The 14,537-nt window shown below is 30.0% G+C and overlaps 1 protein-coding gene across 1 annotated transcript in view; it reads left to right on the top strand.

Moving 5' to 3' along the window:
* The window catches only part of LOC137655567 (uncharacterized), a 149,883-nt gene that overhangs the window by 9,513 nt on the left and 125,833 nt on the right, over nt 1-14,537 (top strand). The window contains 1 exon segment of the mRNA XM_068389467.1: nt 9,956-10,103. Coding sequence (XP_068245568.1) covers nt 9,956-10,103 — 148 coding nt within the window.

Raw genomic sequence — 14,537 nt, 5'->3', positions numbered from 1 at the left:
ATATGTATTAAGTATTTTGTTCCTCTTCTCACCTTTTCAAAAGATTTGTTGCTCTAAATTTTAATATTTAATTGATATGTATCAAGTCTCTTGCTCCTCTTCTCACCTTTTCAAAAGATTTGTTGCTCTAAATCTTACGATTTAATTGATATGTATTAAGTATTTTGTTCCTCTTCTCACCTTTTCAAAAGATTTGTTGCTCTAAATTTTAATATTTAATTGATATGTATCAAGTCTCTTGCTCCTCTTCTCACCTTTTCAAAAGATTTGTTGCTCTAAATCTTACGATTTAATTGATATGTATTAAGTATTTTGTTCCTCTTCTCACCTTTTCAAAAGATTTGTTGCTCTAAATTTTAATATTTAATTGATATGTATCAAGTCTCTTGCTCCTCTTCTCACCTTTTCAAAAGATTTGTTGCTCTAAATCTTACGATTTAATTGATGTGTATTAAGTATTTTGTTCCTCTTCTCACCTTTTCAAAAGATTTGTTGCTCTAAATCTTACGATTTAATTGATGTGTATTAAGTATTTTGTTCCTCTTCTCACCTTTTCAAAAGATTTGTTGCTCTAAATCTTACGATTTAATTGATGTGTATTAAGTATTTTGTTCCTCTTCTCACCTTTTCAAAAGATTTGTTGCTCTAAATCTTACGATTTAATTGATATGTATTAAGTATTTTGTTCCTCTTCTCACCTTTTCAAAAGATTTGTTGCTCTAAATTTTAATATTTAATTGATATGTATCAAGTCTCTTGCTCCTCTTCTCACCTTTTCAAAAGATTTGTTGCTCTAAATCTTACGATTTAATTGATGTGTATTAAGTATTTTGTTCCTCTTCTCACCTTTTCAAAAGATTTGTTGCTCTAAATCTTACGATTTAATTGATGTGTATTAAGTATTTTGTTCCTCTTCTCACCTTTTCAAAAGATTTGTTGCTCTAAATCTTACGATTTAATTGATATGTATTAAGTATTTTGTTCCTCTTCTCACCTTTTCAAAAGATTTGTTGCTCTAAATTTTAATATTTAATTGATATGTATCAAGTCTCTTGCTCCTCTTCTCACCTTTTCAAAAGATTTGTTGCTCTAAATCTTACGATTTAATTGATATGTATTAAGTATTTTGTTCCTCTTCTCACCTTTTCAAAAGATTTGTTGCTCTAAATCTTACGATTTAATTGATGTGTATTAAGTATTTTGTTCCTCTTCTCACCTTTTCAAAAGATTTGTTGCTCTAAATCTTACGATTTAATTGATGTGTATTAAGTATTTTGTTCCTCTTCTCACCTTTTCAAAAGATTTGTTTCTCTAAATCTTACGATTTAATTGATATGTATTAAGTATTTTGTTCCTCTTCTCACCTTTTCAAAAGATTTGTTGCTCTAAATTTTAATATTTAATTGATATGTATCAAGTCTCTTGCTCCTCTTCTCACCTTTTCAAAAGATTTGTTGCTCTAAATCTTACGATTTAATTGATATGTATTAAGTATTTTGTTCCTCTTCTCACCTTTTCAAAAGATTTGTTGCTCTAAATCTTACGATTTAATTGATGTGTATTAAGTATTTTGTTCCTCTTCTCACCTTTTCAAAAGATTTGTTGCTCTAAATCTTACGATTTAATTGATGTGTATTAAGTATTTTGTTCCTCTTCTCACCTTTTCAAAAGATTTGTTGCTCTAAATCTTACGATTTAATTGATATGTATTAAGTATTTTGTTCCTCTTCTCACCTTTTCAAAAGATTTGTTGCTCTAAATCTTACGATTTAATTGATGTGTATTAAGTATTTTGTTCCTCTTCTCACCTTTTCAAAAGATTTGTTGCTCTAAATCTTACGATTTAATTGATGTGTATTAAGTATTTTGTTCCTCTTCTCACCTTTTCAAAAGATTTGTTGCTCTAAATTTTAATATTTAATTGATATGTATCAAGTCTCTTGCTCCTCTTCTCACCTTTTCAAAAGATTTGTTGCTCTAAATCTTACGATTTAATTGATGTGTATTAAGTATTTTGTTCCTCTTCTCACCTTTTCAAAAGATTTGTTGCTCTAAATCTTACGATTTAATTGATATGTATTAAGTATTTTGTTCCTCTTCTCACCTTTTCAAAAGATTTGGTGCTCTAAATTTTAATATTTAATTGATATGTATCAAGTCTCTTGCTCCTCTTCTCACCTTTTCAAAAGATTTGTTGCTCTAAATCTTACGATTTAATTGATATGTATTAAGTATTTTGTTCCTCTTCTCACCTTTTCAAAAGATTTGTTGCTCTAAATCTTACGATTTAATTGATGTGTATTAAGTATTTTGTTCCTCTTCTCACCTTTTCAAAAGATTTGTTGCTCTAAATCTTACGATTTAATTGATGTGTATTAAGTATTTTGTTCCTCTTCTCACCTTTTCAAAAGATTTGTTGCTCTAAATCTTACGATTTAATTGATATGTATTAAGTATTTTGTTCCTCTTCTCACCTTTTCAAAAGATTTGTTGCTCTAAATTTTAATATTTAATTGATATGTATCAAGTCTCTTGCTCCTCTTCTCACCTTTTCAAAAGATTTGTTGCTCTAAATCTTACGATTTAATTGATGTGTATTAAGTATTTTGTTCCTCTTCTCACCTTTTCAAAAGATTTGTTGCTCTAAATTTTAATATTTAATTGATATGTATCAAGTCTCTTGCTCCTCTTCTCACCTTTTCAAAAGATTTGTTGCTCTAAATCTTACGATTTAATTGATGTGTATTAAGTATTTTGTTCCTCTTCTCACCTTTTCAAAAGATTTGTTGCTCTAAATCTTACGATTTAATTGATATGTATTAAGTATTTTGTTCCTCTTCTCACCTTTTCAAAAGATTTGTTGCTCTAAATTTTAATATTTAATTGATATGTATCAAGTCTCTTGCTCCTCTTCTCACCTTTTCAAAAGATTTGTTGCTCTAAATCTTACGATTTAATTGATGTGTATTAAGTATTTTGTTCCTCTTCTCACCTTTTCAAAAGATTTGTTGCTCTAAATCTTACGATTTAATTGATATGTATTAAGTATTTTGTTCCTCTTCTCACCTTTTCAAAAGATTTGGTGCTCTAAATTTTAATATTTAATTGATATGTATCAAGTCTCTTGCTCCTCTTCTCACCTTTTCAAAAGATTTGTTGCTCTAAATCTTACGATTTAATTGATATGTATTAAGTATTTTGTTCCTCTTCTCACCTTTTCAAAAGATTTGGTGCTCTAAATTTTAATATTTAATTGATATGTATCAAGTCTCTTGCTCCTCTTCTCACCTTTTCAAAAGATTTGTTGCTCTAAATCTTACGATTTAATTGATATGTATTAAGTATTTTGTTCCTCTTCTCACCTTTTCAAAAGATTTGTTGCTCTAAATCTTACGATTTAATTGATATGTATTAAGTATTTTGTTCCTCTTCTCACCTTTTCAAAAGATTTGTTGCTCTAAATCTTACGATTTAATTGATGTGTATTAAGTATTTTGTTCCTCTTCTCACCTTTTCAAAAGATTTGTTGCTCTAAATCTTACGATTTAATTGATATGTATTAAGTATTTTGTTCCTCTTCTCACCTTTTCAAAAGATTTGTTGCTCTAAATCTTACGATTTAATTGATATGTATTAAGTATTTTGTTCCTCTTCTCACCTTTTCAAAAGATTTGTTGCTCTAAATCTTACGATTTAATTGATATGTATTAAGTATTTTGTTCCTCTTCTCACCTTTTCAAAAGATTTGTTGCTCTAAATCTTACGATTTAATTGATGTGTATTAAGTATTTTGTTCCTCTTCTCACCTTTTCAAAAGATTTGTTGCTCTAAATCTTACGATTTAATTGATATGTATTAAGTATTTTGTTCCTCTTCTCACCTTTTCAAAAGATTTGTTGCTCTAAATCTTACGATTTAATTGATATGTATTAAGTATTTTGTTCCTCTTCTCACCTTTTCAAAAGATTTGTTGCTCTAAATCTTACGATTTAATTGATATGTATTAAGTATTTTGTTCCTCTTCTCACCTTTTCAAAAGATTTGGTGCTCTAAATTTTAATATTTAATTGATATGTATCAAGTCTCTTGCTCCTCTTCTCACCTTTTCAAAAGATTTGTTGCTCTAAATCTTACGATTTAATTGATATGTATTAAGTATTTTGTTCCTCTTCTCACCTTTTCAAAAGATTTGTTGCTCTAAATCTTACGATTTAATTGATATGTATTAAGTATTTTGTTCCTCTTCTCACCTTTTCAAAAGATTTGTTGCTCTAAATCTTACGATTTAATTGATGTGTATTAAGTATTTTGTTCCTCTTCTCACCTTTTCAAAAGATTTGTTGCTCTAAATCTTACGATTTAATTGATATGTATTAAGTATTTTGTTCCTCTTCTCACCTTTTCAAAAGATTTGGTGCTCTAAATTTTAATATTTAATTGATATGTATCAAGTCTCTTGCTCCTCTTCTCACCTTTTCAAAAGATTTGTTGCTCTAAATCTTACGATTTAATTGATATGTATTAAGTATTTTGTTCCTCTTCTCACCTTTTCAAAAGATTTGTTGCTCTAAATCTTACGATTTAATTGATATGTATTAAGTATTTTGTTCCTCTTCTCACCTTTTCAAAAGATTTGTTGCTCTAAATCTTACGATTTAATTGATGTGTATTAAGTATTTTGTTCCTCTTCTCACCTTTTCAAAAGATTTGTTGCTCTAAATCTTACGATTTAATTGATATGTATTAAGTATTTTGTTCCTCTTCTCACCTTTTCAAAAGATTTGGTGCTCTAAATTTTAATATTTAATTGATATGTATCAAGTCTCTTGCTCCTCTTCTCACCTTTTCAAAAGATTTGTTGCTCTAAATCTTACGATTTAATTGATATGTATTAAGTATTTTGTTCCTCTTCTCACCTTTTCAAAAGATTTGTTGCTCTAAATCTTACGATTTAATTGATGTGTATTAAGTATTTTGTTCCTCTTCTCACCTTTTCAAAAGATTTGTTGCTCTAAATCTTACGATTTAATTGATGTGTATTAAGTATTTTGTTCCTCTTCTCACCTTTTCAAAAGATTTGTTGCTCTAAATCTTACGATTTAATTGATATGTATTAAGTATTTTGTTCCTCTTCTCACCTTTTCAAAAGATTTGGTGCTCTAAATTTTAATATTTAATTGATATGTATCAAGTCTCTTGCTCCTCTTCTCACCTTTTCAAAAGATTTGTTGCTCTAAATCTTACGATTTAATTGATATGTATTAAGTATTTTGTTCCTCTTCTCACCTTTTCAAAAGATTTGGTGCTCTAAATTTTAATATTTAATTGATATGTATCAAGTCTCTTGCTCCTCTTCTCACCTTTTCAAAAGATTTGTTGCTCTAAATCTTACGATTTAATTGATATGTATTAAGTATTTTGTTCCTCTTCTCACCTTTTCAAAAGATTTGTTGCTCTAAATCTTACGATTTAATTGATGTGTATTAAGTATTTTGTTCCTCTTCTCACCTTTTCAAAAGATTTGTTGCTCTAAATCTTACGATTTAATTGATGTGTATTAAGTATTTTGTTCCTCTTCTCACCTTTTCAAAAGATTTGTTGCTCTAAATCTTACGATTTAATTTATGTGTATTAAGTATTTTGTTCCTCTTCTCACCTTTTCAAAAGATTTGTTGCTCTAAATCTTACGATTTAATTGATGTGTATTAAGTATTTTGTTCCTCTTCTCACCTTTTCAAAAGATTTGTTGCTCTAAATCTTACGATTTAATTGATGTGTATTAAGTATTTTGTTCCTCTTCTCACCTTTTCAAAAGATTTGTTGCTCTAAATCTTACGATTTAATTGATATGTATTAAGTATTTTGTTCCTCTTCTCACCTTTTCAAAAGATTTGTTGCTCTAAATTTTAATATTTAATTGATATGTATCAAGTCTCTTGCTCCTCTTCTCACCTTTTCAAAAGATTTGTTGCTCTAAATCTTACGATTTAATTGATATGTATTAAGTATTTTGTTCCTCTTCTCACCTTTTCAAAAGATTTGTTGCTCTAAATCTTACGATTTAATTGATGTATATTAAGTATTTTGTTCCTCTTCTCACCTTTTCAAAAGATTTGTTGCTCTAAATCTTACGATTTAATTGATGTGTATTAAGTATTTTGTTCCTCTTCTCACCTTTTCAAAAGATTTGTTGCTCTAAATCTTACGATTTAATTGATATGTATTAAGTATTTTGTTCCTCTTCTCACCTTTTCAAAAGATTTGTTGCTCTAAATTTTAATATTTAATTGATATGTATCAAGTCTCTTGCTCCTCTTCTCACCTTTTCAAAAGATTTGTTGCTCTAAATCTTACGATTTAATTGATATGTATTAAGTATTTTGTTCCTCCTCTCACCTTTTCAAAAGATTTGTTGCTCTAAATCTTAATATTTAATTGATATGTATCAAGTCTCTTGCTCCTCTTCTCACCTTTTCAAAAGATTTGTTGCTCTAAATCTTACGATTTAATTGATATGTATTAAGTATTTTGTTCCTCTTCTCACCTTTTCAAAAGATTTGTTGCTCTAAATTTTAATATATAATTGATATGTATTAAGTATTTTGTTCCTCTTCTCACCTTTTCAAAAGATTTGTTGCTCTAAATTTTAATATTTAATTGATATGTATCAACTCTCTTGCTCCTCTTCTCACCTTTTCAAAAGATTTGTTGCTCTAAATCTTACGATTTAATTGATATGTATTAAGTATTTTGTTCCTCTTCTCACCTTTTCAAAAGATTTGTTGCTCTAAATCTTAATATTTAATTGATATGTATCAAGTCTCTTGCTCCTCTTCTCACCTTTTCAAAAGATTTGTTGCTCTAAATCTTACGATTTAATTGATATGTATTAAGTATTTTGTTCCTCTTCTCACCTTTTCAAAAGATTTGTTGCTCTAAATCTTACGATTTAATTGATATGTATTAAGTATTTTGTTCCTCTTCTCACCTTTTCAAAAGATTTGTTGCTCTAAATTTTAATATTTAATTGATATGTATCAAGTCTCTTGCTCCTCTTCTCACCTTTTCAAAAGATTTGTTGCTCTAAATCTTACGATTTAATTGATATGTATTAAGTATTTTGTTCCTCTTCTCACCTTTTCAAAAGATTTGTTGCTCTAAATCTTACGATTTAATTGATGTGTATTAAGTATTTTGTTCCTCTTCTCACCTTTTCAAAAGATTTGTTGCTCTAAATCTTACGATTTAATTGATGTGTATTAAGTATTTTGTTCCTCTTCTCACCTTTTCAAAAGATTTGTTGCTCTAAATCTTACGATTTAATTGATATGTATTAAGTATTTTGTTCCTCTTCTCACCTTTTCAAAAGATTTGTTGCTCTAAATTTTAATATTTAATTGAAACGATTTAATTGATATGTATTAAGTATTTTGTTCCTCTTCTCACCTTTTCAAAAGATTTGTTGCTCTAAATCTTACGATTTAATTGATGTGTATTAAGTATTTTGTTCCTCTTCTCACCTTTTCAAAAGATTTGTTGCTCTAAATCTTACGATTTAATTGATGTGTATTAAGTATTTTGTTCCTCTTCTCACCTTTTCAAAAGATTTGTTGCTCTAAATCTTACGATTTAATTGATATGTATTAAGTATTTTGTTCCTCTTCTCACCTTTTCAAAAGATTTGTTGCTCTAAATCTTACGATTTAATTGATGTGTATTAAGTATTTTGTTCCTCTTCTCACCTTTTCAAAAGATTTGTTGCTCTAAATCTTACGATTTAATTGATGTGTATTAAGTATTTTGTTCCTCTTCTCACCTTTTCAAAAGATTTGTTGCTCTAAATTTTAATATTTAATTGATATGTATCAAGTCTCTTGCTCCTCTTCTCACCTTTTCAAAAGATTTGTTGCTCTAAATCTTACGATTTAATTGATGTGTATTAAGTATTTTGTTCCTCTTCTCACCTTTTCAAAAGATTTGTTGCTCTAAATCTTACGATTTAATTGATATGTATTAAGTATTTTGTTCCTCTTCTCACCTTTTCAAAAGATTTGTTGCTCTAAATTTTAATATTTAATTGATATGTATCAAGTCTCTTGCTCCTCTTCTCACCTTTTCAAAAGATTTGTTGCTCTAAATCTTACGATTTAATTGATATGTATTAATTATTTTGTTCCTCTTCTCACCTTTTCAAAAGATTTGTTGCTCTAAATCTTAATATTTAATTGATATGTATCAAGTCTCTTGCTCCTCTTCTCACCTTTTCAAAAGATTTGTTGCTCTAAATCTTACGATTTAATTGATATGTATTAAGTATTTTGTTCATCTTCTCACCTTTTCAAAAGATTTGTTGCTCTAAATTTTAATATTTAATTGATATGTATCAAGTCTCTTGCTCCTCTTCTCACCTTTTCAAAAGATTTGTTGCTCTAAATCTTACGATTTAATTGATATGTATTAAGTATTTTGTTCCTCTTCTCACCTTTTCAAAAGATTTGTTGCTCTAAATTTTAATATTTAATTGATATGTATCAAGTCTCTTGCTCCTCTTCTCACCTTTTCAAAAGATTTGTTGCTCTAAATCTTACGATTTAATTGATGTGTATTAAGTATTTTGTTCCTCTTCTCACCTTTTCAAAAGATTTGTTGCTCTAAATCTTAATATTTAATTGATATGTATCAAGTCTCTTGCTCCTCTTCTCACCTTTTCAAAAGATTTGTTGCTCTAAATCTTACGATTTAATTGATATGTATTAAGTATTTTGTTCCTCTTCTCACCTTTTCAAAAGATTTGTTGCTCTAAATTTTAATATTTAATTGATATGTATCAAGTCTCTTGCTCCTCTTCTCACCTTTTCAAAAGATTTGTTGCTCTAAATCTTACGATTTAATTGATATGTATTAAGTATTTTGTTCCTCTTCTCACCTTTTCAAAAGATTTGTTGCTCTAAATTTTAATATTTAATTGATATGTATCAAGTCTCTTGCTCCTCTTCTCACCTTTTCAAAAGATTTGTTGCTCTAAATCTTACGATTTAATTGATATGTATTAAGTATTTTGTTCCTCTTCTCACCTTTTCAAAAGATTTGTTGCTCTAAATCTTACGATTTAATTGATATGTATTAAGTATTTTGTTCCTCTTCTCACCTTTTCAAAGGATTTGTTGCTCTAAGTCTTATGACTTAATTGATATGTGTTAAGTGTTTTGCTCCTCTTCTCACCTTTTCAAGTGATTTGTTACTCTAATTATTATTAAAAAGAGGCAATTTATCAGACTAGTGAGTCAAGCTCGACTCTTGCATTCAAAATCTTACGTTTTGATTAGTATATATTATATTTTGGTTGCTCTTCTCCCTTTTCCAGGAAATTAGTTGCTCTAAATCTCACGTTTTAATTAATATATATTAGATGTTTTGTTAGTTTACTCACCTTTTCTGTAAAGAAAGATCAAGTATCTGATACAATTTTTCTCTTGGTTTTCCTTTATATGGTGAGTCACAATAATGGTTAGCTTGATTGTAAATCTCTCACATGCACACACACGCACACACACACACACACATATATATATATATATATATATATATATATATATATATATATATATATATATATATATATATTATATATATATATATATATATATATATATATATATATATATATATATATATATATATATCTTTCCTGTCATGCCTTAGGTGATAGAGGGAGTAGTCATACCTTGGTGGGATGTGGGTACCCCGAGAGGTACACTCGGAAACCACACACTCCCACAAATTGCCGAACCAGTTGGTTGTAGTCCGGAAAGGGGGAGGGATGGAAAGGGTTGAATGTGTTTGTGTGCATGCATATGTATCTAAATATTTAGACGTCATTTTTGACGGATCGGGTACACTAGTTTTAGCGCAATTAAGAAAACGTCAACGAAATTCATGATATGTTTCTCCTCAGAAGCGTACAATCACCGCCAAGGCTTCAACTTCACCTACGAGATCAGGTCGACTCACAGCGCCCAGGAGGCTGTAGAGGGCCTGAATTTCGCCCACTTGAGTGACTGTAGTTTCAACGGGGTACCGGTGTTACACAGACTCTCCAGGAGGTAGGTGGCGCTCACGGTTTAACTACTTCTTATAATGAGATTCAGATAGATGATGAGGTAGCGATGTGTTTTTTAGTGTGTGTTTGTGGAGGCTATGGGGTGGTTTGAAGAGCATCTTGTGAGCCTTCTTTGTGAAAGACATAGACTTCATTTCAATGGTTTGTCAGTTCTAGTGTTAATGAGGCATTTGCAGCTTTTTCCTTGTCGTCAAGCCCCATTAGAGGTTACGGCTTTGTGTTGAAAGAATATATATATATATATATATATATATATATATATATATATATATATATATATATATATATATATATATATATATATATATATATATACTGTATATGCAATTAAGATATTTCCTGCAAACCTTTAATGAGTTCCTTAGTCATCAACAACTAGCACAGAATTTTCCACCTTACGCCGTGAAGAGTATTCTATTTTCTGACTTATTGAATTTGAAGAGGGCGGATTGAAAAAATAAAAATGGCGGCATCTCGTTAGTGCATGATTATCACGAAAACCCCTGTCTTGACTTTACGGATTTTCAAAGCAAGACTTAGATAGGGCGAAGTGTCACATTAGTCGAGTTCATTAGGCAATGAAAACATTTCTTAAGGATCATCTCCAATTAATAATGTAGTGTTGCTTCGTTGCTTTTAAAGCTTAGGATACGATGTGCTAGCACATTTTCTCCGCAGATAGACGGACTTGATTGCAGGTGGTTCGTTATTTTTGTGCTCTAAATGGTATAGACCAGTGTGTATTGATATGGCAATTACAGGGGTTTTACCGAACAGTTTTACGGCTTTATCATCCTGGCTAGTGCAGTGGTAACGTGTTTGCCTAGCATTCACATGGCAGCAGATCGATCCCAGTCCGGGACTGTGGGTTTGAGCCGTTTACTGGGGGTTTGAGCTTGCCAGGCTGACGTTCTGGTGAGAATTTATTCTGATGAAACTGAGATCAGACAACTTTAACCTTTCTGTGTTACTTAAATAAGTTCCTGTATCAAATAATCCTAAAAAGTAACAAAACGCTCCTATACATAGTGGGGTCCAGGGTGTCCTAACTCGGCTTTCTGCAAAGAACGATGCTAATTATTATTTTTTTTTTTTAGATAAGTAAGTGAATGTTCTCTCACCTTATATATATTTTAATATCGGATTGTTTCACGACAGTGAAGTTGGTAAACAAAGGCAAACATAGATTTTTTTTTTTTTTTTTTTTTTTTTTTATGAAGAATTTAGCAATTGATGAAAATTCTTTGAAGACATTCAATTCGTCTTCTAGGGAAAATATGATTCTTTTAATTTTGAATAAGGAGGAAATTACGCTTCAAGTTATGAGGAATCGAAGCAACGATGAATAGAATATGGAATATTCAACTATAAGTTTCAAAAGTATTTATGATAAATATTTTTTGTATGTGGGAATACCCCTACTCTTCGAAAGGCTTTATTATTTGATGAAATAAACATGGATGGTTCCTCGTGAAGCCTCCGATAATGCCTTTAAATCTTCCCTTATTACTACGATATGAAAAAAATTAATGTAAATTAATTATTTGGTAGATTGTAATGAATTTGGGATAGATCTAACCTTAAGGAAATTTCATGCCATAAATCTAAAAATAGATAAATTTGAAAGGAAAATGATTAAGGACAAAATTGGATTCTAATGCTGAGGTAAAAGGAATCTTCAAAACGATGCCAGTGAAATAGGACATGAAAGGATAATAATGATCATAGCAATGATTCAAATGATAAAGATGCCAATGAAAAAAAAAAGCAACATATTAAAAAAAACGCACATTTAGTCTCCATCCTTTCCTTCTCTAATATATTTATCATCCTTTATCATATTTTCCTAAGTCTTGTTTATTTGCCGTTTACGAGTTTACGAGCAAGTATCAAATGTTCACGATGCCGTCGGCGGTTATCGATCAGATTTTTTTAGGTGATTAATTGACGTCGAAAATGGATGATTGCATCACGCTGACTTGACTTCCCACTCCGCTTTCTGAGGGTGATTAATCGAAACTGCTGCTCAGGGGATTTTTTTCCTTTTCACAATCTCAGAACAACAACAATGAACTTCTGGCAACAACGGTATCGCCTTCGTTATCGATAACAACAGCATCATTAATACTCTATAAATAAAAGAGCGTTATTAGTGCGATGATATTCAGGGAAAAGATTAACGAAAGATGAATTTGGGATAAAATGTATTACAATATCCAGGGCTGTACAGAAATCCCTTGATTGTGGTCTGGAAGTTCTTATAATTAGCTATGATTTTAGTGCTGCCCTTTGACCGTGTTGATCATGAGGGCCTTGTTTTCAAACTTAAACAGATGATGTAGATGGGTCTTTCTTTAGCATCATTATCGAATTTTTAAGTAACAGATTACAAAGAGTCGTTGTTGACGGGCACCATAGTGACTCTACTATAGGAATGTAATATCTGGCGTTCCAAAGCAGTGTGTTGGTATATTTTTCATATATACGCGTGACATGTGGTTTGTCCTTGAAAACAAGCTTCTTGCATATGCAGATGATATTACTCTCTTGCATTAGTTTCATCCCATGATTATAGGCCTGTGCTTCTGAATTCCTGCGTAGAGTTGTTGGTAAATTTAGAATATGATACAAATAATAGGAGTTGAAGTTAATCCCTAACGAAACTCAAAGCATGATTGTATTTAAGTCAAGTTTAGTGTCTCCTCAAAGTCCAGATCTTTTCGTAGACAATGTCTCTTTGACTGCTTACAACTCATGTAAAATTCTTAGTGATTCTTAATTACAAATTTACTTTTGAGAAACACCTTCAGTCTGTAACAGAAAATTGACATATTGAGAAAGTCTTTTAAAAATCTTTTATTATAAATCTATCTTGAGGAAATGTGTCAATTTTTTCATTCTGCTATTTCTCTTATTTTCTTTAGCTGTTTTTTTTTTTTTTTTTTTTTTTTTTTTTTTTTTTTTTTTTGCAAAAACCTGCTGTCTATAAGATCCCTCATATCTCATCCGGATGTTATTATTATTATTATTCATTTTTTTTTTCTTTTTTTTTTTTTTTTTTGAAGCACCGTTTGCTATCAGTTCTTCATCGTACTACCATTACGGTAGTACTAGTTATGCTGTTAATTATAACATCCCTGCCTTCTTTATCGTACAGCTCGATACTTCAAGTATTCTAGACGTTTTATTTCACCTGTGACTAGGTTGTGGATTGATCTTCTTAATGTGGTTTGTATATTTCTGTGAAAAAAGGATATTCCCATAAAAATAGAACTTGTTTTATCTATATTGGCATTTCTGTTACAGTTTGCATGTTTAACAGTCACTTTAAACAACAAAATTATATATATATATATATATATATATATATATATATATATATATATATATATATATATATATATATGCAAGCTTTTACACACACATTATATAAATATATATATATATATATATAAAGTATATATATATATATATATATATATATATATATATATATATATATATATATATATATATATATATATATATATATATATATATATATGTATGTATAAGTATTTGTATGAGAAGGGGCACCCAGAGAAGTTAACCACAATCTCCCACAAATTTTCGAAACTGCGGAATTGTAGTTAGGAACGGAGAAGGTGATGGCAAGGGTTGGGTCAGTGTGTGTTTGTGCATGTTCATATAAGTGAGCGCGTATTTATTTGAATATCTATGTCATTTTTTAATGGCTTAGAGGCACTAGTATTTTTTTTACAGTGGGTTGTCTTGGCACCAGCTGGCCATCGAGATACTAACACTAGAGAGTTGTTAGGTGCTTTGACTGGGCAGATAGTACTATATTGGATCCCTCTCTCTGGTTACGGCTCATATTTTCTTTGCCTACACATACACTGAATAATCTGTCCTATTCCTTACAAATTCTCCTTTTTCCTCATACACCTACCAACACTGAGATGACTGAATAATTTTTCTTTACTCAAGGGGTTGAGTACTGCACTGTAATTATTCACTGGCTACTTCCCATTTATTAGGATAGAAGAGACTTTTTAGCTATTGTAAGTAGCTCTCTTAGGAGGACACTCCAAAATCAAAAGATTGATCTTTAGTCTTGGATAGTACCATAGCCTCTTTACCCTGGTCTTCCATTGTCTTGGGTTACAGTTCCCTTGCATGAGCATCACTCGGGCACACTATTCTATCGGTTTCTCTTCCTCTTGCCTTTTTTAAATGGTGTGTTGGGCAGGATTAATAGAAGGTTGCCTTTTCCTTACGTGCTTTATTTTTATCTTCCTCACAAGTATAGATTTTTCGTTATCCTTACTGTCCTTCCTTCAATTGAAGTGGCTAACCTGGAGGGTACATTGCTTGGCATGATGTGTCTGCTCCACCATGTTGACCAGTTTTATCTGGC

This window comes from Palaemon carinicauda, chromosome 16, assembly GCF_036898095.1.
Source record: "Palaemon carinicauda isolate YSFRI2023 chromosome 16, ASM3689809v2, whole genome shotgun sequence".
Lineage (NCBI taxonomy): Eukaryota > Metazoa > Arthropoda > Malacostraca > Decapoda > Palaemonidae > Palaemon > Palaemon carinicauda.
This window is presented reverse-complemented; position numbering and strand designations above follow the sequence as displayed.